Source organism: Halichoerus grypus, chromosome X (assembly GCF_964656455.1).
Source record: "Halichoerus grypus chromosome X, mHalGry1.hap1.1, whole genome shotgun sequence".
NCBI classification, from domain to species: Eukaryota; Metazoa; Chordata; class Mammalia; order Carnivora; family Phocidae; genus Halichoerus; species Halichoerus grypus.
In genome coordinates, this window is record NC_135727.1 from 16665432 (window position 1) to 16692156 (window position 26725).

General features: G+C 43.2%; 1 protein-coding gene across 2 annotated transcripts; it reads right to left on the reverse strand.

The window, feature by feature from the left end:
• Positions 1-26547, reverse strand: ZNF449 (zinc finger protein 449). 2 transcript variants are annotated; one of them, XM_078064280.1, is made up of 5 exons: positions 26494-26547; positions 23755-24203; positions 21768-21972; positions 3401-3514; positions 1-3202 (listed from the first exon to the last, which is right to left on the reverse strand). In XM_078064280.1, the coding sequence occupies exons 2-5, from the start codon at positions 24106-24108 to the stop codon at positions 2319-2321; spliced, it is 1557 nt and encodes a 518-aa protein (XP_077920406.1). In that variant the 5' UTR covers positions 24109-24203; positions 26494-26547; the 3' UTR covers positions 1-2318. The 2 variants fall into 2 exon arrangements, with proteins under 2 accessions (XP_077920406.1, XP_077920405.1); XM_078064279.1 differs by lacking the exon at positions 26494-26547 and adding an exon at positions 26071-26445.
• Between the last annotated feature and the right edge of the window lie 178 nt (positions 26548-26725).

Sequence of the window (26725 nt, forward strand, 5' to 3'; positions counted from 1 at the left end):
GAGCATACACATTTCCACTTTATTAAAATATTGCATAGATACAGAGCAGTTGGGCACATCCTTTCTAAGGCACTGTCCTGGTTTGAATGCAAGTCCACAAGAGAGAAAAGAGAAGCCATTACATTCCGTATTGTTCATCTCTACATTCAGACTCCTCCCACGTTACATGTTTATTGCTACTGGGATCTCAACGTTAACCCCACACTGATAGCAGCATCTTACAGGGACCCGGATGACAAGAATTAAAGACACACCCTGGCTCTAGCGCTTCATATGATTTGGCACTTAATTCCAAACTCTCTTGCATTGTTCTCCATGTGTTTCCCAACTCTTGTTTAACTAACGATATTATAAACTCCTTATGCACCTGACTCACAGATTAATGTCTTTACTGGTTTCCATTAAGCCTAGAACAGGACTAGTTGGGCACATCGTAGTTGCCCCCGAAATATTTATAGTCAATATCACTTCCGAGAACTTCAATGGAAGAGAAAAAAAATACATACTTTCCGTAATTCTAGGTTAGGGAAAGAACGACTGGTATCTTCAAAAAGGGAAAATACTTGAATGTCCTACCTCTTGTATTTCACAACAAGGAACTAGGCTGAAGGAATATTTTCAGGTATCAACAGCTATAACTGACAAAGAGAGTTCTTCCCTTGTTACAGGACTTTGAGTCATTACCACGATTACATGAGAATGTTTATATAAGTAGCAATATGTGTGTGTGGTTATAAGTAAATTTCAAAGAGGCTGAGAATCACTGAGCGACATGTAAATTATCTCAATTAGTGACCCTCACACCTCCTTAAAATGATGTGTGTGTGTGTGTGTGTGTGTGTGTGTGTGTGTATTACATAAAAAAAAAATGTATATATGTAAAGAACTTTTCATAACACCCTTGAAACAACTGGAGATAACTAGGCTTGGGAGCGACAAGACTATACTGATAGCTATAGATATATTCGTTAAAGACAGTGTGTTCCAAGGAATATTTGCAGAATACTGGTTCTCTGGGTTATCACTGGGTGTACATGAAAAGGGGTTCTGGGGTCAAATAGGTTGGCAAAACATTGAGCCAAAAGAGGTGCTCTTGCCACACCTTTACCGGAGGGCGTCTCAGACATCCTCATACGCTGATGGGCACCGTGAATCTAGAAAGTGGAGACAGCAGGGAGTCCCGAAGTTATTTGTAAAGTATCTTGTAGAACTAAGTGCTCTACGACACATAGTTAGGGGGACACTGGATTAAAGAATGGGTAAAATTTTAAAAGCACTGAGAGACACAGGGGTGAATACCAAAGGAGTACAAAGCAACATACACTGGTTCCTCAGTCTAAATTAAATCAAATTCTACTTGGATGACATCAACTGTCAAACGGATTCTTCCACAAAGAGCTTACTTATTCTGTGAACAAAAGAAATCCTCAAATGAATACTCGGCTCTAAGCAGCATCACCCCAGACCGCCGACCAAACAGACTAGCCAACTCTGCACAATTCATAACTAAAGGGTAAAAATCTTAATTTCCTTAAACATAAAAACTTTCTATGGAACTAACCCCGTTCTTACCAGGCAAATGTGTTCCCGACACATTTTTATTATTTGACAAAATACACTGTCTCCTTTCTTGCTAGTTACGACACATAAAGCTTTGAACGAATATAATCGCCTTTAATAATGACAGCAGAGGGGCGCCTGGGTGGCTCAGTCGTTAAGCGTCTGCCTTCGGCTCAGGTCATGATCCCAGGGTCCTGGGATCGAGCCCCGCATCGGGCTCTCTGTTCAGCGGGGAGCCTGCTTCTCCCTCTCCCACTCTGCCTGCTTGTGTTCCCTCTCTCACTGTCTCTCTCTGTCAAATAAATAAAATAAAATCTTTAAAAAAAAAAAAAAAGAGTTGCTGTTTAAAAAAAATAATAATAATAATAACAGCAGAATAATTCTGGTGCTGCTATAGGAGATATGTTGGTGGACACGATTATCCATCATATTAACCCCACCCTGAAAAGGATTGTCATCCATTATATGCTTTATGCTTTATATCTATGATACGGTTCGCCCAGGACACAAAACATTTCACTGTCATAAAAAAAAAAATAAGAGACAGAATAAATCGAATCTGGGAACATTGCAAGACTAGATGGATACTCTAGAATTCATATACTTTGGAAGACGGGGTTTTAAAATAGTTCTTAAAACCTGTTCTCATAAGCTCAAACGAAAAGATTCTTCCAAGACAAACAGGCTGCTGTCGGTTAAGATTTTTTTTTTTTTTTTGAGTGTCAATTTCTGTAGGAGCCTGTTGCCTTTAACAATTCTCAAAGAAGTCCTCTAAAGTGAGTGACCTGGTGCATAATAAGGCCTGCCCTCTGCCTGAAGCTTTTAGAACAATGACTACACTTGTATGGCTTCTCCCCTGTATGGATTCGTAAATGAATAACAAGGCTTGGTCTCTGTCTAAAGCTTTTCCCACAGTAAGTACATTTAAAAGGTCTCTCTTCTGTGTGAGTTCTCTGATGCAAAGTTAGAGCTGTCAGTCTACTAAAACTTTTACCACAACTGTGACATCTGTGAGGTTTTTCACCCGAATGCGTTTTCAGATGTCTTTTGAGACTCGATCCATGACAAAAGCTTTTCCCACACTCCAGGCATTTGTACGTTTCTTCTTCAGAATGGGTTCTCTGGTGGCCTATCAGGTGTGACCGCCGAGTGAATCGCTTGTTACACACGGTGCACTCATAGGGTCTCTCCCCTGTGTGAAGCCGTTGGTGTCTATAAAGGTCTGAACTACGGAGGAATCTTTTTCCACACTCAGGGCATTTATGGGGCTCCTCTCCTGAGTGAATTCTCTGGTGCCCCGTAAGTTGTGACTTCCGAGCAAAACACTTCCCACACTGAGGACATCGGTGAGGTTTGTCCCCTGGACTCTTTTTCTTCTGGGGCCTGGGGTTAAGAGGTTCTTCCATGTTGGAATTTTCAGGTTTCTCTCCTGCCGGGGGGTCCTGATGATCTACCAGTTTTGTTAAATCTGTCTGTAAATCCTCTGGGGGGCTCTCCCATTGATTCTCCAACGGTACATAGTCCTTCTGCAAGATGGGCCCGTGGAGAGCATTCCCCTCTAGAGTAACAATAAATGGGTACATGTTCTCCAGTTTTTTCTGTTTTGAAGTATCATCTTCGTTTTCTATCCCGATCTCAAAACCTGAGAGAAGAGAGAGAAATGGCATCTGTCACCGTGTCCCACGGAGAAAAAAAACAAAAACACGAGGGAAAGTGAAGAGTTGTATTAAACCACCAGTAGGAAAACAGAAATTCCTATGGAGAATCCCAAACTCTCTCTCCTGATCAAGGCTGAATTTTTCTTTTCTCTCTTCTGTGGTATCAGTGAACAATTACTTACCTATCTTGGAATCAAGTAATTGCTTCATTTCTTTGGAATCTTGTAGTTCCTTCACCCACGCTTCTTCCCGAGGCTCCAATGGAAAGCTCACGTCAAGCTTTGGTATTGGATATCCTGGCCGTAAGAAAGACAAGAAGCATAATAGGTTTTTCCTTGATGATATCCTGGACATGCGGCCGCTTAGTGTCTACTTCCTCCCCAGTTAGAATGACTCCACCCGGGACTTCTTACAAGAGCCTCTCTTTTTTAAAGATTAAGAACAAAACATAGGGGCACCTGGGTGGCTCAGTTGTTAAGCGTCTGCCTTCGGCTCAGGTCATGATCCCAGGATCCTGGGATCGAGCCCTGCATCGGGCTCCCTGCTCTGCAGGAAGCCTGCTTCTCCCTCTCCCACTCTCTCTGCTTGTGTTCCCTCTCTCACTGTCTTTCTCTCTGTCAAATAAATAAATAAAATCTTAAAAAAAAAAAAAAGAACGAAACATGAAATTTAAGGCTACTCTCCTCTAATCAATGGAAGGGGAGTGAATGTTTCTCTGTGTTGAAATCAATGCACTAAATGATTTCTGTATCTAGTTTGATGTTCGATTATTCAGGCTAGAGCCAAAATAGGAAGTAAATCTTCATAAAGTTTTGGCAATATTAAAACTGAGAAATGCTGCTACTGAGTACCAAGTGAAGAGAGAGCTAAAAGTAGGGGTTAGGAAACTGTTTACTAGAATCATTTCCATTGAGATTTTCCAATTAAAATGGAAAATGACGAAGCTGGCCATGAGCAAAAGCCGTTTGCTTCAGCCCAAATCTAGAAGTGCACTCTCTTGAAATTAACCCAAACAACTCTCAAAGTGTTTCTCACTGTCAATCTAAGAACAACTAGGACAAGAGAGCGCCTGGGTGGCTCAGCCTGTTAAGCGGCCGACTCTTGGTTTCGGCTCCGGTCATGGTCTCAGGGTTGTGAGATCAAGCCCTGCATCATGCTCTGCACTGAGCCTGGAGCTTGGTTAAGATTCTCTCTCTCTCTTAAAAAAAAAGAACTAGGACAAGATTCGACACTGCTGTCCCCTGTCCCCTGTGTCCTACCACCCCTCTCCCCCCCCCCCACTGAGAGCTGCTATGGCTTCCATTCTCCTTCCACGACCCTTCCTCCCCTTCCTCAGCTCCGGCTAAGTATATTGGTCTGCAATAACGTGTGGGAATTGCTGATTTTAAGTCTAGATACAGGGGCAGCTCAGTTAGTTAAGCATCTGCCTTCAGGTCAGGTCATGATCCCAGAGTCCTGGGATCAAGCCCTGTATCAGGAGGCTCCCTGCTCAGCGGGGAGCCTGCTTCTGCCTCTGCCCGCTGCTGTTCCCCCTGCTTGTGCTCTCTCTCTCTCAAATAAATAAAATCTTTTAAAAAAAATAAGATAAATCTAAATGCAGGATGCTGTTTAAATATTAGCATTATTTTCTTAAATATTAGCATTATTAAAATAACATTAGCAAGTTAATGAAAATTTAAGTTTCAAAACATGTCAAAACAGGAAGGGGACTAAGATACCTTATTTTATATTTTCATGGAAAAAAGATCTTTTAAGATTAACAAAAATGTATTTCAAATAAAATTCTGTTTAAACTCACTGTATTGTTTTTGTTTAGATTTCAAAACTACAAGTGGGCCCAAAGGGTAACATGGCACAGCCCAAACAAAACTGGGGGTCACAGACGGAACGAAGGCTACCATGAAGGAAGAGCGAGAGCAAACGAAACTTGAAATAAGCAGAGTAGCAAAGGCGGAGGTGTAAAATACGGATTTATGACCTAAACACAGCAGGGGAGACGGACTTCCAGCATGGGACCATGAGGGGCTCTGCAGACTTCCCTCCTGGGGAAACTGGGGAAAATTATTAAAAATAAAAAAAAACAAACATTGGTCCTAAGGGCCTATAGCAAACTAGGAAACATCTATTTTCTTAAATCTGCTAAAATTCACAGATAATAGGGAGAGTCTTAAGATTTTATTTTTTTAAAGATTTTCTTTCTTAAAAAAAAAAAAAGAAGATTTTCTTTCTTTATTTAACAGAGAGAAAGAACACAGGCAGGGGGAGTGCAGAGGGAGAGGGAGAAGCAGGCTCCCCGCTGAGCAGGGAGCCTGGAATCGGGGCTTGATCCCAGGACCCTGGGATCATGACCTGAGCCGAAGGTAGATGCTTAACCAACCGAGCCACCCAGGCGCCCCTCAGGCACCCAGAGTCTTAAGATTTTAAACCACAACAGTTCTCTTTAGTGCCTCTCCCAGCTCCAGGCTAGATTGGCATAGCTAAGGGCCTGGGGCAGCCGCTCCCCCAGCTCCCTTTCAGAGGGCTAGCTTCCTGGGAGGGGCAGGACGTCAGCATTTCTCATCCTACCCCCAGCTAACCATTGTTGATTCTAAAGTCCAAGCAATTTGGCTGAGAGGTTGGGGGCTCCTTTTATCTACCCAGTCCCTACTGGTGGCATGAAGCATCTACCCTGGGTGTAGTACTGCTGCGAATCCTAGAGGACTCCCTGATTGCCCTCGTAAGGCAATTGTGATCGGAAGGCAGCAGTTCTGTGCCTGCAGAGGCAACCCAAGAAGATCTGACACCCACACCTAGTGCTCAGCTCCTAGAGTAGCAACGTCACGCAGAGATAAGCACACCACTTCGCCTACCTCCAGAGCGAGGTATCAGAGATTTGGTCTGGGGGGGCGGGGAAAGCAGACCTTAAAACAGGTAGCTCCTAATGTATTCGCACAGAAACTGATTCATTTGCAACAGAGAATGGAAACAGTCAATCCTAAGGATACTCTCAAAAAGAGCAGAGGTTATAATGCAAGGCAACTGGAAAGAATTTGATAGATTTATTGACTATACACCCTAAAGCGTAGGCTGACTAGTTTGCGGGAGAGAACTGGGGGAAAAGACAGCTAGGAGGAGCCCTCCTGGGATCAGAACAAATCTCAGAAATTGACCTTAGGAATTAGCCCCAAAAATGTGTCTGGAATTGACTGGATTCATCTGCAGAGAAATTATGCTCCAGAGCACTGTTGAAAACAATAGAGCAATTAGCTGGCAATTAATGGCTGGCTCAGGTCAGAGAAAGAGACAGCCAAAGAAAACCCTCTAAAAAGTATTGTCATTCAAGGGTGACTGTGTGCACACCCAGGGCTGTGTGCTCCCTGAGGAGCAACATCAAATGCTTAACATTTAGGAGTGGACTAGACTTCACTAAAATAATGCAGCCATTTACCAAACAAATAAACAAACAAATAACAATAACAAGCCCTGGGGAGAAGAAAGAAGAACAGAGAGTTGCTACAATATATTATCTAAAATGTCCAGTTTCCAACAAAACATGATGAGACACGCATGTGGACAGGAAAGCATGACTCATACACTGGAAAAAAAAGAGCAGGCAACAGAATCTGCCTATGTGAGTGACTACATACTAAATTCAACAAAGACTTGAAAGTAGCCATCATGAGTATGTTCCAAGAATGAAAGGAAACCATGATTAAAGAAGTAAAGTAAAATTATGATGACAAACATCACATCACATCAAACAGAGAGTATCAATAAATAGAAAGTATAAAAAAGCATCCAATGGAAATTCTGGAGTTGAAAAGTACAATAACTGAAACGGAAAATTCATTAGAATAGCTCAAGAAGAGATCTGAACTGTCAGAAGAATTAGTGAACTTGAAGATAGATCAAAAGAGATTATACTATCAGAAGAACAGAGAGAAAAAAATGAATGAAGGGAAATGAATGGAACCTCAGAGAAAAGTGGGGTGCCACTCAGTGTACTAACTGATATATAATGAGAACCAAGAGAGGAGTGAGAAAAAGGAGCAGAAAAAAAAATGAACAAATAATGGCCCCAAACTGCCCAAATGTACTGATACATTCATCTACACATCTAGGACGCTCAATGAGTTCCAAGTAAGAAACACGAAGAGATCTACAAACAGATGTATGATAGTAAAACTCCTAAAAGTCACATAAAAGGAAGAAAACCTTGAAAGAGAGCAGGAGAAAAATGACTTGTCACTTACAAGGGAACCCAAATGAAATTAAAAGCTGAGTTCTCATCAGCAACAGTGATGGCCAGAAGACAGGAGGATAGCATATTCAAAGTGCTCAAAGAAAAATGAAAAATGCCAACCAAAATCTTATAACCAGAAAAGCTATCTTTAAAAAATGAATGTGAGAGGCACCTGGGTGGCTCAGTCAGTTAAGCGTCGGACTCTTGATTTCAGCTCAGGTCATGATCTCAGAGTCGTGAGATCAAGCCCCGTGTCAGGCTCTGCACTGGGTGGGAAGCCTGCTTGAGATTCTCTCTCCCTCTCCCTCTGCACCTCCCCCCTGCTCACACCTTCTCTCTTTCTCAAAAATAAATAAATAAATAATAAAAAAATGAATGTGAAATAACATTACTGATAAGCAAAAACCGAGAGAATTCATTGGTAAGCACTCTTGCCTAACAAGAAATACTAAATAGGGGCGCCTGGGTGGCTCAGTCGGTTAAGCGCTGGCCTTCAGCTCAGGTCACGATCCCAGAGTCCCAGGACCAAGCCCCACGTCGGGCTCCCTGCAGGGAGCCTGCTTCTCCCTCTCCCTCTGCCTGCTGCTTCCCAGCTTGTACTCTCTCTCTCTTTCTCTCTGTCAAATAAAATTAAAAAAAAAAAGAAATACTAAATAAAGGAAGTTCCTCAGTCTGAAAGCTAGTGATTCCAAATGGTAATTTGAATCCACACGGAAAAAAAAGGGCACAAGTAAGGGTGATTACGTAATTATAAAAGATAGTATAAATATTAATTTGTTTTTTTTCTCTTAAAAGATTTTAAAAGCAATTGTATAAAACAATATATATGTAGTGCATTGTTGGGCAAATAATCTAGACATGTAATATATGTGCACAAATGAGGTGGATGAGAGCAAAACTGTACTGGGCTAAAGAAATGACTCCAAGGGCGCCTGGGTGGCTCAGTCATTAAGCGTCTGCCTTCAGCTCAGGTCATGATCCCAGGGTCCTGGGATCGAGCCCCGCATCAGGCTCCCTGCTCAACGGGAAGCCTGCTTCCCTCTCCCACTCCCCCTGCTTGTGTTCCCTCTCTCGCTGTCTCTCTCTCTCTCTGTCAAATAAATGAATAAAATCTTTTTAAAAAAATGACTCCAGGGCGCCTGGGTGGCTCAGTTGGTTAAGCGACTGCCTTCAGCTCAGGTCATGATCCTGGAGTCCCTGGATCGAGTCCCGCATCGGGCTCCCTGCTCGGCAGGGAGCCTGCTTCTCCCTCTGACCCTCCCCCATCTCATGTGCTCTCTCTCTCTCATTCTCTCTGTCTCAAATAAATAAATAAAATCTTTAAAAAAAAAAAATGACTCCAGTTAATAACTAATCTACAGTAAAAATGAAGAAAACCAGAAATATAAATAAGGTTAATACAACAAAAGTTGTAATATCTATTTGTATTCCTTCTCCCTCTAGCTCTTTTAGAAGTGTTAAAATTATATAAACTAATACCTTTAACAATATACAGTTGAGTTTCTAACATTTTTAATGTAATATGTGTGAAAGCAATACCACAAGAAGGGAGAAAAGAGAATAAAACTATATAGGAAAAATATTTCTTTTTTTAGAGGGGGGAGGGGCAGAAGGAGAGGGAGAGAGATAATCTTTTAAGATTTTATTTACTTATTTGTCAGAGAGAGAGAGCACAAGCAGGGGAAGCAGCAGGCAGAGGGAGAAGCAGGCTCCCCGCTGAGCAAGGAGCCCCACGTGGGACTCGATCCCAGGACTCCGGGATCATGACCTGAGCCGAAGGCAGACACTCAACTGACTGAGCCGCCCAGGCATCCGGAGAGAGAGAATCTTAAGCAGGCTCCACACCCAGTGCAGAGCCCAACAATGGGCTTGATCTCACACACCTGAGATCATGACCTGAGCCAAAATCAAGAATTGGACACTTAACCAACTGAGTCACCCAGGCGCCCCAGGAGAAATACTTCTACATTTCACTAGCATTAAATTAATATAAGTCTAAAGATGATTATGTTAAGATGTACATGCTAATCCCTAGAGTAACCACTAAGAAAATAACTTTAAAAAAATGCTGAAAATTCATTTACGTAAAGTGTTACATTCAAAACATTTACTTAGTGCTAAAAAGAAATCAGCATGAAGGAAAGAGAAACAAAAAAGATATGAGACATATAGAAAACAAAAAGTAAAATGGCAGATGTAAATTACACTGTATCAAAAATAAGATTAAATATGTATAGATTAAACAATTCAAAAGGCAAAGACTGTCCTACTAGATTTTAAAAATCCAACTATATGCTGCCTATGGGAGACACTTTAGATTCAAAGATACAAACAGACTGAAAGTAAAGGGATGGACAAAGATGTATCATGTAAATAACCACAAGACAGCCAGAGTGACTGACTACACTAACAGCAGACGAAATGGACATCAAAACAAAAGAAGTTACTAGAGATAAAGAGGATCATTTTATAATGATAAAATGACCAATCAATCGGGAAGATGTAACAATTATAACCATATGTGCACTTAAAAACACAGTACCAAATACATAATTACAAAAACTGACAAAAATAGTAAAAGAAATAGACAATTGAGCAATGATAGTTGGAGAATTCAAACCCTCTTTATACTGCTGGATAGAAAATTAGGCGGAAGATCAACAATAGAAGACAAAAAATTATAAACCAACTAAATGTCACAGACATTTATAGAACACTCCAACCAAGAAGTGCAGAATATGCATTCTTCTCAAGTGCACATGGAAAATTCTCCACGTCAGTCAAGACGCTATACCATAAAGAAAAATGTTCAAGAATGTAAAAGGATCACAATTACAACTTACATTCTCCCAGAAAAGTGGAATGAAATTAGAAATAAATAACAGAAAGAAATTTGGGGAGTTCGCAAATACATGGAAAATAAACAACACACTCTGATGAAAATGGATGCAAAAATCTTCAACAAAATACTAGCAAACCAAATCCAGCAACATACAATATGAATTACACACCAGGATCAAGTGGTATATATCTCAGGAATGCAATGTTGATTTAACATTCAAAAGTTAAGGAAATAGGGATGCCTGGGTGGCTCAGTGGGTTAAGCCTCTGCTTTCAGCTCAGGTCATGATCCAGGGTCCTGCCACATCGGGCTCCTTGCTCAGCGGGGAGCCTGCTTCTCCCTCTCCCACTCCCCCAAAGGAAAAAATCAAAAGGGAAATTAGAAATATTTTGAAATAAATGAAAATGAACATACAATATACCAAAACTTAGGAAATACCTAAACCAGTGCTTAAAGGGAAATTTATAGCTATGAATGACTTTATTAAAAAGAAAGAAAAATCTCAAATTAATAACCTAACTTTGCACCTTAAAACACTAGAAAAAGAAGAGCAAATGAAACCTAGAACAACGAGAAAGAAAATCATAAAGATTAGAGCAGGATTTAATGAAATATAGAACAGTAAAACAATAGAGAAAATCAATGAAACCAAGGTGGGTTCCTTGAAAAATATTTAACAAAATTGACAAAACTTCAGTAAATTGACCAAGAGAACAAGAGAGAAAACTCAAATTATTACAATCAGAAATGAAAAGGGAGACATTACTACTAACCTTATGGAAATAAAAAGAATTATAAAGTAATACTATGAACAACTGTATGGAAAATAAATTAGATAAATGAAATGTACAAATTCCTAGAAACATACAAACTACCCAAAATTGATTGAAGAAGAAATATAAAATTGGAATAGACCTATAACTAGTAAAGAGACTAAATTAGTAATCAAAACACTTCTCACAAAGAAAAGCCCAGGTCCGGATGGCTTCAATGGTGAATTCTACCAAACACTTAAAGAATTAACACTGAGGGGCGCCTGGGTGGCTCAACTGGTTAAGCCACTGCCTTTGGCTTGGGTCGTGATCGCAGGGTCCTGGGATCAAGCCCTGCGTCGGGCTCCTTACTCAGTGGGGAGCCTGCTTCTCCCTTTCCCTCTGCCGCTCCCCCTGCCTGGGCTCTCCTGCTCTCTCTCTGTCAAATACATACATAAAATCTTTGAATAAATAAATGAATAAATAAATAAATAATTTACACTGATTCTACATAATCTCTCACTGAATAGAAGAGAATGCAATACTTTCCAACTCACTTCACTGGCATACGGAAAGAAAAATGTATCAATGGAAAAGAATCAGTATTCCAGAAATATCCTTGACATTTATTGTCAATTGATTTTTGATAAAGGTACCAAGAAAATTCAATGGGGAAAGAACAGTCTCCTCAACAAATGGATATGCACCTGCAAAAGAATGATGTTGGTCCCATTCCTCACATCACATACAAATGTTAATTCAAAACGGATCAATGACCTAAATTTAAGAGCTAAATCCACAAGATTCTTAGAAGGAAACATAGGTATAAATCTTCATGACCTTGAATTAGGCAACAGTTTCTTAAATATGACATCCAAAGTATAAACAACAAAAGAAAAAATAGAAATCCTTAACACTTCCAAAAACTAGAAAAGGAGGGAAGACTTCCCCACTCATTCTATGAAGCCAATATTACCCTGATAACAAAATCTGATAAAGACAAGACCAAAAAAACTACAGACCAGTATCTCTGATGAAAATGGATGCAAAAATCTTCAACAAAATACTAGCAAACCAAATCCAGCAACATACAATATGAATTACACACCAGGATCAAGTGGTATTTATCTCAGGAATGCAATGTTGATTTAACATTCAAAAGTTAAGGAAATAGGGATGCCTGGGTGGCTCAGTGGGTTAAGCCTCTGCCTTCAGCTCAGGTCATGATCCAGGGTCCTGCCACATCGGGCTCCTTGCTCAGCGGGGAGCCTGCTTCTCCCTCTCCCACTCCCCCTGCTTGTGTTCCATCTCTGACAAATAAATAAAATCTTTTAAAAAAACAGTTGGGGTGCCTGGGTGGCTCAGTCATTAAGCGTCTGCCTTTGGCTCAGGTCATGATCCCAGGGTCCTGGGATGGAGCCCCACATCGGGCTCCCTGCTCGGCGGGAAGCCTGCTTCTCCCTCTCCCACTCCCCCTGCTTGTGTTCCCTCTCTCGCTGTCTCTCTCTCTGTCAAATAAATAAATAAAATCTTTTAAAAAAAAGTTAAGGAGGGCGCCTGGGTGGCTCAGATGGTTAAGTGTCTGCCTTTGGCTCAGGTCATGGTCCCAGGGTCCTGGGATCGAGTCCCGCATCGGGCTCCCTGCTCCTTGGGAGCCTGCTTCTCCCTCTGCCTCTCTCTCTCTGTCTCTGTCTCTTATGAATAACTAAATAAAATCTTTAAAAAAATAAAAATAAAAAAATAAAATAAATAAAGTTAAGGAAATATACCATTACAAAAGAATGAAGAGTAAAAACCACATGGTCATCTCAATAGACACCTAAAAAGCATATGACAAAATTCACCAGTTTCTTGATAAAAACACTCAATAATCCATGAATAGGAGGGAGTTTCCTCATGCTGATCAAAGGAATCTATGAGGGGCGCCTGGGTGGCTCAGTCAGTTAAGTGTCTGCCTTTGGCTCAGGTCATGATCCCAGGGTCCCGGGATCAAGCCCCGAGTCGGGCTCCCTGCTCAGTGGGGAGTCTGCTTCTCCCTTTTACCCTCCCCCCTTCTTGTGCTCTCTCTCTCTCAAATAAATAAATAAAATCTTCAAAAAAAAAAAAAGGAATCTATGAAAGACCCACAGCTAACATCATAAATAATGACAAAAGACTAAATACATTTCCCCTGAAATAAGGAACAAGACAAGTCTCACCATTTATGTTCAATATTGTACTGGAGGTTCTAGCCAGGGCAATTAGGCAAAAAAAAAAAAGAAAGAAAGAAAGAAAGAAAGAAAGAAAAGATATCTAGGGGCACCTGGGTGGCTCAGTCAGTTAAGCGTCTGCCTTTGGCTCAGGTCATGATCCCGGGGTCCTGGGATCAAATCCTGAGTTGGGCTCCCTGCTCAGTGGGGAGTCTGCTTCTCCCTCTGTCCCTCCCCCTGCTTGTGCTCTCTCTCTCGCTCACTCTCTCTCAAATAAATAAAATTTTTTTTAAAAAATGGAACATGAGAAATAAAACTATCTCTTTTCTCAGAAGACATAACCTTTGATATAGAAAGTTCTAAGGAATCCACTAAAAAACAATTTGAACTAATAAACAAGTTAAGTAGGATTACAGGACACAAGATCAATACACAAAAATTAATTGTAATTCTGGGACGCCTGGGTGGCTCAGTGGGTTAAGCGGCTGCCTTCGGCCCAGGTCATGATCCCAGGGTCCTGGGATCGAGTCCCACATCGGGCTCCTTGCTCAGCAGGAAACCTGCTTCTCCCTCTCTCTCCCTCTGCTTGTGCTCTCTCTGTCAAATAAATAAAATCTTAAAAAAAAAAAAATTAATTGTAATTCTATATTATTTTTTTTTAAGATTTTATTTATTCATTTGAGAGAGAGACAGAGAGAGCACAGGCAGGGGGAGAGGCAGAGGGAGAGGGAGAAGCAGGCTCCCTGCTGAGCTGGGAGCCCGACGTGGGGTTCGATCCCAGGACCTGGAGATCATGACCTGAGCTGAAGGCAGACGCTTAACCATCTGAGCCACCCAGGTGCCCGTCTATATATTTGTAATGAACAACCCAAAAATGAAATTAAGAAAACAATTCCAGGGACACCTGGGTGGCTCAGTCAGTTAAGCCTCTGCCTTCAGCTCAGGTCATGATCCCAGGGTCCTGGGATTGAGTCCCATATCGGGCTCCTTGCTCAGCAGGGAGCCTGCCTCTCTCTCTGCCTGCCACTCCCCCTGCTTGTGCTCTCCCTCTCTCTCTGATAAATAAATAAAATTAAAAAAAAAGAAAACAATTCCACTGACAATGCTATTAAAAAGAATAAAATTTAGGGGCGCCTGGGTGGCTCAGTCGTTAAGCGTCTGCCTTCAGCTCAGGTCATGATCCCAGGGTCCTGGGATCGAGCCCCGCATCGGACTCCCTGCTTGGCGGGAAGCCTGCTTCTCCCTCTCCCACTCCCCCTGCTTGTATTCCTGCTCTCGCTGTCTCTCTCTCTGTCAAATAAATAAATAAAATCTTTAAAAAAAAAGAATAAAATTTACTTAGGAACAAATTTAATAAAAGCAGTTTAAAACTTATACTTGGGAAACTATAAAATATTGTAAAAACTGAAATAAGATCTAAATAAATGGAAAAGCACCCCGTGTGCATGCATCACAAATTTAATATTGTTAACACGGCAATACTCCCCAAATTGATCTACAGGTTCAACACAACCCCTACCAGAATCCCAGCTGACTTCTTTGTAGAAACTGACAAGCTAATTCTAAATATCACATGGAATTGTAACAAACTCAGAAAAGCCAAAACAATCTTGAAAAAGAAAAAAGTTGAGACCCCTCACGTTTTCGTATTTCCAAACATACTACAATGCAATAATAAAGACAGTGTGGTATTTCCATAAGAATAGACATAAACATCAATGGAATAGAAATGACTGTCCAGCAATAAACCTATATACCTGTGGTCAACTGATTTTTGACAAGGGTTTCAAGGCCATTCAATGTGAAAAGAATGACCTTTTTAAAATTTTTTTTTTTTTTTTTTTTTTTTAAAGATTTTATTTATTTATTTGACAGAGAGAATGAGAGAGAGAGCACATGAGAGGGGGGAGGGTCAGAGGGAGAAGCAGACTCCCTGCCGAGCAGGGAGCCCGATGCGGGACTCGATCCAGGGACTCCAGGATCATGACCTGAGCTGAAGGCAGTCGCTTAACCAACTGAGCCACCCAGGCGCCCAAGAATGACCTTTTTAGCAAATCATGCTGAAACAACTGAACATGCAAAAATATATATAAATAGGGGCGCCTAGGTGGCTCAGTCGGTTAAGCGTCTGCCTTTGGCTCAGGTTGTGATCCCAGGGTCCTGGGATCGAGCCCCATGTCAGTCTCCCTGCTCAGCGGGGAGCCTGTTTCTCCCTCTCCCTCTGCCCCTCCCCACTGCTCATACTCTCTCTCTCAAGTAAATAAATAAAATTTTTAAAAATATATATATAAATATACATATTATTTGGACCGTTACTGTGCAACTTATACTAAAATTAATTGAAAATGAATTAAAGTGTTAAATGCAAGCTGAAACTATAAACTCTTAGGAGAAAATTTAGGGGTAAATTTTCACGACCTTGTGTTAGGCAATGATTTCTAAGATATGACATAAAAAACACAACCAACAAAAGAAAAAATATTTAAATTGGACTTCATCAAAATTTAAAAAAACTGTGCTACAAAGAACACTATTAAGAAAGTGAAAAGAAGGGCACCAGGGTGGCTCAGTTGGTGAAGTGTCTGCCTTCGGCTCAGGTCATGATCCCAGCCAGGATCCTGGGATCGAGACCCGCCTTGGTCTCCCTGCTCAGCAGGGGTCTGCTTCTCCCTCTTTCTCTGCTCGTGCTCTCTCATTCGCTCACTCTCTCTCAAATACATAAATAAAATCTTTTAAAAAAGAAAGTGAGACAGACTTATACCTCTGAAACCAATAATACATTATATGTTAAAAAAAAAAAAGAAGAAGATAGTAGGAAGGGAAAAATGAAGAGGGGGAAATTGGAAGGGGAGACGAACCATGAGAGACTATGGACTCTGAGAAACAAACAGGGTTCTAGAGGGGAGGGGGGTGGGGGATGGGTTAGCCTGGTGATGGGTATTAAACAGGGCACGTACTGAATGGATCACTGGGTGTTATACGCAAACAATGAATCATGGATCACTACATCAAAAACTAATGATGTAATGTCTGGTGATTAACATAACATAATAAAATTTAAAAAAAAAGAAAAAGTGAGAAGACAAACCACAGAACATGAAAGAATATTTACAAGTCATATATCTAGTAACAGACTTTTATCTAGAATATACAAAGATCATACACAACTCAATAATAAAAATACACATAATCCAATTTAAAAATAGGCAAAAAATCTAAATAGGCATTTCTCCAATCAAGGTATACAAATGACCAATAAGCCCATGAAAAGATGCTCAACACCATTAGTCTTTGAAGAAACACAAATCAAAACCTCGATTAGATAGCACTTAACACCTACTAAGATGACTAGAATAAAAATGTCAGATTCTTCTCAAGTGCACATGAGACAGTTTCTGGGATACAGACCATATGTTAGGCCACAAGTTAGTTCCAATATATTTAAAAATACAGATATCATTCAAAGTACATACTCCAACCACAATGGGATGAAGTTAGAACAGAAGGAAAACTGGAAACTTGACAAATTTGTGAAAATTAAATAACACCTCTTAACCAATGTATGCAAGAAATCACAAAGAAAATTAGAAAATACTTAGAAATAAATGAAAATGAAAATGCAAAGTACCAAAACTTATGAGACACAATGAATGCAATGCTAAGTAGGGAATTTATAGTTATAAGTACTTACATTAGTAAACAAAAAAGATCTCAAAACAATAACATAAATTTATAATTTAAGGAACTAATAAGAAAAGAAAAAAACTAAACCCAAAGCTAGCAGAAGGAAGGAAACAATAAAGAATAGGCAGAGATAAACAAAATAGACTAGAAAGACAATAGGGAAAATCAATGAAACCAAAAATTGGTTTTTTGAAAAGATCGATGAACTTGAGAAACGTTTAGCTAGATGCACTAAGGAAAAGAGAAAGAAGGCTCAAATTATTAAAAATAAAAAGGAAAAATAAAGTAAGATGAAAATAGAGACGGAGGCAAACCATAAGTGACACTGAACTCTAGGAAATAAACTGAGGGCTGCTGGAGGGGAGGTGGGTGGGGGGATGGGGTAACTGGGTGATGGGCATTAAGGAGGGCACTTGATGGAATGAGCACTGGGTATTATTTGCAACTGATGAATCACTAAATTCTACCTCTGAAACTAATACAGTATGTTAACTACATTGAATTTAAATAAAGAATTAAAAAAATTAAAGTGGTGGGGGCGCCTGGGTGGCTCAGTCGTTAAGCGTCTGCCTTCGGCTCAGGTCACGATCCCGGGGTCCTGGGATCGAGTCCCACATGGGGCTCCCTGCTCGGCGGGAAGCCTGCTTCTCCCTCTCCCACTCTCCCTGCTTGTGTTCCCTCTCTTGCTGTCTCTCTCTCTGTTAAAAAATAAATAAAAAATCTTAAAAAAAAAAAATTAAAGTGGTGGTATTACCAATGATTCTACATAAATAAAAAGAATTATAAGAGTACTATGAACAATTGTACACGAACAAATTGGATAACCTAGATGAAATGGATAAATTACCAGAAACACAAAACTTACCAAGACTAAATCATAAAGAAATAGAAAAATCTGAATACACCTATAACCAGTAAAGAGATTGAAGCAACAATCAAAAATCTCCCAACAAAGAAAAGCCCTAGACCTGATGGCTTCACTGGCAGATTCTACCAAACATTTAGAGAAGAACTAATACAAACTGTTCTTAAACTTTTCAAAAAGGCACACCTGGGTGGCTTAGTTGGTTAAGCATCTGCCTTCCGCTCGGGTCATGATCTCAGGGTCCTGGGATCAAGCCCCGCGGTTGGGCTCCCTGCTCAGTGGGGAGCCTGTTTCTCCTTCCCCCTAAGCCCCTCTCCCTGCTTGTGCTCTCTCTCTCAAATAAATAAATAAAATCTTAAAAAAAAACTTTTCAAAAAAAAAATGAAGGGGAGGAGACACTTCATAACTCATTCTCTGAGGCCAACATTACCCTGATACTAAGCCAGAAAAGACACTATAAGAAAATAACACACCAATATGCCTTATGAACACTGATACAAAAAAACCTGAAAAAAATAGCAAATTGAATTCAGCAGCATATTAAAAGGATTCTATACCATGACCATGTGATATTTGTTCCTGGAAAGCAAGGATGTTTCAACATATGAAAATCAGTCAGTGCAATGCACATTAACAGAATGAAGGAAAAAAAACACATTATCATCTCAAATGATGTGGAAAAAGCATTTGACAGAATTCAACACCCTTTCATGATAAAAAAAAAAAAAACATTCAACAAAATAGGAACAGAAGGAAATTGTCTCCACATGATAAAAGCCATATATGAAAAACCCACAGGGAACTTTATACTCAATGGTGAAAGACTGAAAGCTTTCCTCTAAGGTCAGGTAGAAGGCAAGGATGCCTGCTTTGGCCACTCTATTCAACACAGTACTGGAAGTTCTAGCTAGAACAATTAGGCAATAAAAAGAAATAAAAGGCATTCAAATTGCAAAAGACGAAGTAAAATGACCTCTATTGGCAGATTATATGATCTAATATGTAGACACCTTGAAGATTGCATTAAAAAATCGTTAAAATTCATAAATGAATTCGGCAAAGTACCAGGATACAAAATGAACTTGCAAAAATCAGTTCCATTTCTATATACTAACAATGAACAATGAAAAATTCTGGAAACTATGAAAACAATTCCATTTACGATAGCATCGAAAAGAATAAAATACTTAGGAGTTAACAAGTATGTGAAAGACTTGTACAATAAAAATTACAAAACATTGGTAAAAGAAATTAAGGAAGATATAAATAAAGGAAAACACATCCCATGTTGATATTGTTAAGATGTCAATACTACCAAAAGTGATGTACAGATTCAATACAATCTCTATCAAGACCCCAATGAGTGGGGCACCTGGGTGGCTCAGTTGTTAAGCGTCTGCCTTTGGCTCAGGTCATGATCCCAGGGTCCTGGGATCCAGCCCCGCATTGGGCTCCCTGCTCAGCGGGGAGCTTGCTTCTCCCTCTCCTGCTCCCCCTGCTTGTGTTCTCTCTCTCTCTCTCTCTGTCAAATAAATAAATAAAATCTTTTAAAAAATAATAAATTAAAAAAAAACCCAATGATACTCTTTTTTGCATTAATAGAAAAGCCCAGGGGCACCTGGCTGGCTCAGTCAGTTAAGCGTCCAGCTCTTGATTTTAGCTCAGGTCATGATCTCAGGGTCATGAGATCGAGCCCCACATCAGGCTCCGTGCTGGGCATGAAGCCTGCTTACAATTCTCTCTCTCCCTCTCCCTCTACACCCAACTGCTGCTCACTCTCTCTCTTAAAAAAAAAAAAAAAAAAGTTTAATAGAAAAATCCATACCTAAAATTTATATGGAATCTCCAGGGATGCCCAAACAGACAAAAAAAATCTTGGAAAGGACAAAAAAAGCTAGAGGTCTCACACTTCCTGATTTCAAAACTTAATAAAAAGTAACAGTAATCAAAATAGTTTGTTACTGGCATAAAGACAGGCATATAGACCAAAGGAATAGAATAGAGAGCCCATAAATAAACCTTCATATATATGGTGAAATGATTGTTAACAATGATAGCAAGCTCATTCAACAGAGAAACAATATACTTTTCTTTTCTTTTTTTTTTTTAAAGATTTTATTTATTTATTTGAGAGAGTGAGAATGAGAGAGAGAGAGAGCATATGAGAGGGAGGAGGGTCAGAGGGAGAAGCAGACTCCCTGCTGAGCAGGAAGCCCGATGCGGGACTCGATCCCGGGACTCCAGGATCATGACCTGAGCCGAAGGCAGTTGCTTAACCAACTGAGCCACCCAGGCGCCCAGAGAAACAATACACTTTTCAACATATGTTGCTAGAAAAACTGGATTATGCATGTGCAAATGAATGAAGTTAGAACCTTACATAAGAGCACATGCAAAAATTAACACAAAACAGGGGCGCCTGGGTGGCTCAGTCGTTAAGCGTCTGCCTTTGGCTCAGGTCATGATCCCAGGGTCCTGGGATCGAGCCCCGCATCGGGCTCCCCGCTCAGCGGGAAGCCTGCTTCTCCCTCTCCCACTCCCCCTGCTTGTGTTCCCTCTCTCGCTGTGTCTCTCTCTGTCAAATAAATAAATAAAATCTTTAAAAAAAAAAAAATTAACACAAAACGGATCAAAGACCTAAAATTAGGACCTAAAATTATAAAACTCTTAGAAGAAAACAGAGGGAAAGCTTCAAGGCGTTGAACTTGGCAATAATTTCTTGGCTATGACAGCTAATGTACAGGCAACAAAAGAAAAAAGTGGACACAGAGTACTTCACGAAAAATTTAAAAATTTATCAAAAGCTTCAACAGAGTAAAAAGGCAACCCACAAATGGGAAAAATATTTGCCAATCCTATCTGATAAAGAATGAATATCCAGAATATACAGAGAACTCTAAAATTCAACGACAAAAAGCAACCTGATTTTGCAATGTGCAAAAAAGAACATGAACAGACATTCTCCAAAGAAGATATCCAAATGGTCAATAAGCACATGTTCAACACCATTAATCACTCGGGAAGTGCAAATCCAAACTACCCTGAGATGCCACCTCACACCGATTAGGAATGCTACTATCACAAAACAGAAAGCAACAAGGGTTGGTGAGGATGTGGAGAAACTGGGAAGGTCATGCACGGCTGCTGGGCATGTAAACTGGTGTAGCCGCTGTGGAAACCAGAGGGGCTGCTCCTCAAACAATTAAAAACAGAATTCCCACGTGACTCAGCAATTCCACCTCTGGTCATATGCCCCAGTGAAGTAAAAGCAGGGTCTCAAAAAGATATCTGCGCACCCATGTTCATACAGGCATTATTCACAACAGCTAAAACATAGAAGCAACCCAAGTACATGCTTATGGAAAATGGATAAACAAACTGTGGCACAGACACACAGTGCCATATTATTTGGCCTTTACTTGGATGGAAACACTGACCCTCACTACAACCTGGATAAACCTTAAGGTCATTCTGCTAAGTGAAATAAGCCAGTCACAAAATGACAGATACTGTATGATTCCGTTTATATGAGGTACATAGAGGAGTCCAATTCAGAGAGACAGAAAGTTGAATGGTAGTCTCCAGGGTCTGGGGAGATGCGAAGTTATTGTTTAAATGAGTATGGGGTTTCAGTTTTACAGAACGAAAATAGTTATGGAAATGGATGGTAGGGATGGTTTCACATTACGAATGTATTCAATACCACTGAACTATACACGTCAAAATGATTACGATACTAAATCTTATGTGTGTTTTACAACAAAAAAATTGAAGAGAGAAAAATAGGCTTTTTGAGCGGGGTCATTAGCTGAAGGGGTTTTGAATCCCATGTGATGTCCCGCGCTTCGTTCCCAGAGAGGGATCCCTCCTCCTCCCCTTTATCGCAGTGGTCCGCTTCCATCCAGTACTCGGTGTTTCTAACCCACCCCCAAGGCTGGGGAGCTCTCCAGCTCTAAACTACGAACCGCAGAAAGGAAGTCAACCCCTTGCCTTACCAGGGTCCAGGAAGGGCCGGCAATCCTCGGCAGCACCGTAGCCCAGCTCCGGCAGCCCCGCCTGGGGCATCCAGGCCTCTGCCACGGGGGCGTCCGGGGCGGGTCCCATCACTTGCAGTGGGGGCGACTCCAGGTGGACGTTTGGTGGTACGTGCGCCGGTCCCACTGGTACCAGCTCCTCCAACAGCATTTCCTGCCTATCGATCTGGGGGAAACGGCACAACCCGTCACTCTCCAGGCTACACCAGCACTGCCCGGTGCCAACAATGGGCGGGAGCCACCCACGTCGTTTTCATTTGCCAGGACCCGCATAGAAAAAAAGAAGACACTGGTGAAGTCAGTCCTGACGACACGCGTGATTCCACCCAGTACGGCTGAGATACCACACTTTCAGAATGGGATCACTATGAACAAGTATTCACGAGACAGCTCACCTACTTTATCTTTCGTACTCAGGCTTCTGACTGTGATGAGCATCTTACACTTGGAGCACATCTCAGTTGGGACGAGCCACATTTCTAGAGCTCAAGAGCCACGCTGGGCTGGTGGCTACCACACTGGGCAGCGCCACGATTAGGCCACAGGCAGATAAAATCCTACAGAGCAAGCCAAACCCAGGAGACAGAGAAAGGAAGGGCGCACCATAAATTCACTCTATCCTGGGGGGTGGGGGGAGGCGGCAGGAAACTCTGGAAGACCCTGCTTCGGGCGGGCTCCCTGCAGAGCCCTATCAACACCCAGTGCCGAAGCCCCTTCTCCCTTCTGCCCGAGGTTCTGCCCTGTGACAGGGGCTTCCGAGCAGGGGGCCCTGGCGCCGCCAGCCAAGGCGGATGCGCCACGATGGCAGGTGGCTGTCAGAACCCGGCGGGCGCAGACAGCAGTGGGTATCATTCCCGGGGCGGAACTGCTCCGGGTCCCCACCAACTCTGCGGTGCCCCCGCAAACTGGCATCTAGGGAGAAAGAACCTGTCAACCTCACCCTGGGGCTCGTACAGACACAAGATAGTTCTGCATGATTTAGCACGGCTTGATACTTCTAGGAAAGCCCGCCTTTGGAAATCAAGCAACCACTCTATTGCTCAGATTTACTGACACGTGTGGCCACTTTGGAAAATCACAGAGCAGCCGTGCCGGTGGCTGTCGCCTTCACAGTGAGTCTCTGCACAGGCGCGAGCACGTGACAACCTCGTGAGGTCTTCCAGCGCAGTCGAGCCCCAACGTGTGTGTTCACATGGCACTCCATGATGACAAACCACATTCCCTTTCCTTTATATCCTTTCTGGGCTCCCCTTGACTCGGGTTGGCAACATTTTCTTAGAAAGAGTCAGATAATAAATAATTTATACTTTGTGGGGCATGTTGGTTTACTGCCTACAGTTCTTGTATTAACAACCCTTTAAAAAGGTAATAACCAGGGATGCCTGGGGGCGCCTGGGTGGCTCAGTCGGTTAAGTGTCTGCCTTTGGCTCAGGTCATGATCCCAGGGTCCTGGGATCGAGCCCCCCTTTCAGGCTCCTTAATCAGTGGGGAGCCTGCTTCTCCCTCTGCCTGCCACTCCCCGTGCTTGTGCTCTCTCTCTCTCTCTCTCTGACAAATAAATAAACAAAATCTTTTAAAAAAATAAAAAGGTAATAACCATTATTAGCTCACGGGCTGCAGAAAACAGGCCATGAGCTCCATTTGGCCCTTGGAACACAGAGCACTTCTTAGAGCAATGTTTTTGATTTTGCGTATGTAAGCAGGTTACATTATACATCAATTTCATTTCAGGATAGTAGAGGAGGCAGTACGAAATATCTGGTACAGAACACGAGTTGTGTTTAATAGCTGAGAATTGCTGGGCCATATGTGCTAATTCCAGCAGAAGGGAAAAATGAAAATCACTTTAGGGAAAGCATGGAGCTCAAAACGAAACGTCTGATCTAGTATAAGATGTCTCTGCCACTTCTGTTTGTCTAATTACCAAGATCCCAAACTCTTTTCTCACCTGCTGCTCTGGTATGTCCAGTTCTCTCTGTAAGTCTTCAATCAGTGACACAACTCTTTCTCTATTCTCTGGGCAATGTTCCCTCACCCAGGTCTCTATCTCCGCGGGCAGAATGGTGAGGAACTGCTCCAACACCAACAGCTCCAGGATTTGTTCCTTAGAACGCAGCTTTGGCTTCAACCACTGACAGCAAAGCTCCCAGAGTTTGTTGAAAGCTTCATGAGGCCCGGCCGCTTCTTTGTACTGGAACTGCCTGAAGCGCTGACGGAAGACTTCACAGTCAGCATCATAGTCTTGAAACACGGAGCCCTGATTCAACGAGGCCTGGATCGCGCAGCCCAGGGCCACCGCCATCGCCCCGTTCTGGTCCTGTACACTTTCTCTGGGGCCTGAAGTCTCAGATTCCAGTCTGTTTCTCTGTGGAGGCGTCAAGGGGGAGCCACCCACAGCTGAGGACAGGACAAAACAAGAAAGGAAACAGCAGTGGTTACCCCAGGCCATACTCACTTCCCTTAACTTGCTTACATTCCACCAAGCCCTAGAGCAGCAAACCTTAATCTGCTTTGGTGATTTTGAGACTCCAATGAAGGCCATGGAATCACTTCCTAGAAAAATACGCAGACACATCTAATTCTGCATCCATTTTCCAAAAATTTACAAAATGTTCTAGAGCATACACGGACCCCGTTTCAGTTTAAATTCATTGAGGGGCGCCTGGGTGGCTCAGTCGTTAAGCATCTGCCTTCGGCTCAGGTCATGATCCCAGGGTCCTGGGACCGAGCCCTGCGTCAGGCTCCCTGCTCCGCGGGAAGCCTGCTTCTCCCTCTCCCACTCCCCCGCTTGTGTTCCCTCTCTCGCTGTCTCTCTGTCAAATAAATAAATAAAATATTTTAAAAAAATAAATTCATTGAAGTTGCATTCAGTTTCTCATTCAAATTAGCCACATTTCAAGTGCTCCATAGATAGGATGTTATTGTAGAAAGTTCTACGGCACAGCTCGGCTCTAGAATTCCATTGATCCAAGGCTAAGAACCTCTTCCCGTAAATAAACCACCACAGATGTGCTGGCCTGTAACCCCACTCCCAGTTTAATACAAGCTGTCTTGTGTCTCTGAATATACACAGGCACTGATGAACAACCCTGAAAGTCCATGTGGCTCTGAGTCACCCTTGGTCACCTGCGGCCACGGGCATCTTAGGTAGTTAGAGCCTTGCCTCCAAAGGCTACAGATCCACAACCCTCCATTCTTCTCCACTCAAGGGCTGTGTACTTCAGCCGACATCAGCCTGACCCTCGTCCTGCGATGGCATGTCAAGTGGCTTTCTCATGAGAACGATACACTGCCTCAGGGCGGGCCACCAGCCATCTGGTCCGCATGAGTAACCAAGGACACTGATCACGTTCATGGCACTGTGTCCACGTGCTGTTTGAAGTCTCCCGCATATGGCAGGTCACGTAGCCCTCACCCAGAGCGAGGACGTGGGGACTAGTACGATGCCCTGAGTACAGAGGAGGGGACCGAGGTTGGAGGCTCAGGAGCACCGAATGACTTGTCCCAGGTCACACAGTAAATACCAGAGGGAAATGGTGAGAAGGTTGGAATGAACAGATCTCTGCAACGCTCATGTCTCAAATCATCCAAATGTTCTTAGTGCGATCTCTGAGGTCACAGACATGGTCACATGCAGGTCTCAATATCGGTACCCACCTTATGCTACAGATCCTCTCTCTGTATTTGCCCAGATACCTCATGAACCTGTCCTCTTCCCTGCAGCGGCACAAGTTAAAAAATACTCATAATCTTCCTACCTAGTCATCCCAAATGTACATTGTGACCTTATCATCCTTTATCTTGATGGTAACCTGAACTTCAGGAGCAGACCCATCCACGTGCGATAACCTGCTCGCTTTGTGACCCTGACACCCAGTGCTTCTGTCTGTAACATGAAAATAATCATAGCATCGATTCCATAAAATTTCCTGTGGTGGATCCAACTGCGTGGAAGCCAACGGCAGCTGCCTGGCCTGGCACAGAGGAAGCGCTCAAGCAAGGCTACTGCTCCCCACCACTCGTTCCTAGAAAGCTTCCACGTCCCCCCCAACCCCACCCCAGGCATCGAACCCTCCTCCCTGGATGGCATCCAGGAACCCAGCCGCTTGGGCTGTGGAACCGCCCTGACCATGCTCAGCCTCGCAGCTGGCCGCCCTCCCCAGATGGGCCCCAACCCTCCACCACGTCCAGCAGGGCCCTGATTGTCCCGCCGTCCCTCCACCCGCCCTTCCGCAGGGAAACCTCACTGCATCCCAGGACTCACGGCTTCTCCCCAGATCGGCCCGAGCGAGCCCGCGCTCCCACGGCCCCCGGATAAAGAGGGTGTGTGCAAAGCGGGCACTCGGGGAAAGGCGAGGAGAGACACGTCGCGGGAACTTCTAAAAGCCGGTTACAAATCGGCCGCCCGGGGCGCGAGCACGGCCCCTGCGCGCTCCCCACGGGATGTCCCGGCGCCCCGACGGGCGCTCCGGGCCCCGGACAACCCCGGGAAGGCCCGGCCGGGGCGCAGGGAGCGGCAGCGGGGACCCGGCCGGACAGGGGCCCGCCGCCCGTCGCTCGTCCACGCGCTCGCCGCAGGGTCAGGGCTGGCGGCAGCCGGTTGGCGTAGCCCTAGCGGGATGGGAGCCCCGCCGCCCGCGTCCGCGCCCCAGGGACGGCCACGCCCTCTGGCCGCTCCGGGACTCACCGCCTCGGCGCCCACGGCTTTCCCAGGCTCCCCGGGGCAGCTGCGCAGGACGCAGGCGCGCGGCCGCCCTGAGGACTACATTTCCCGGCAGGCCCCGACGCACGCGCCCCGCCGGCTGGGCCCGAGAGCATGCTGACGTGGGAGGGACCGCCACTTCCTTGGCCTCCTAGGGGCCTCCTGCAGCCTTGGAAGCGTTCCCGTTTCCGGTCTTCAGCGCTTCCAGAGCCCAGGG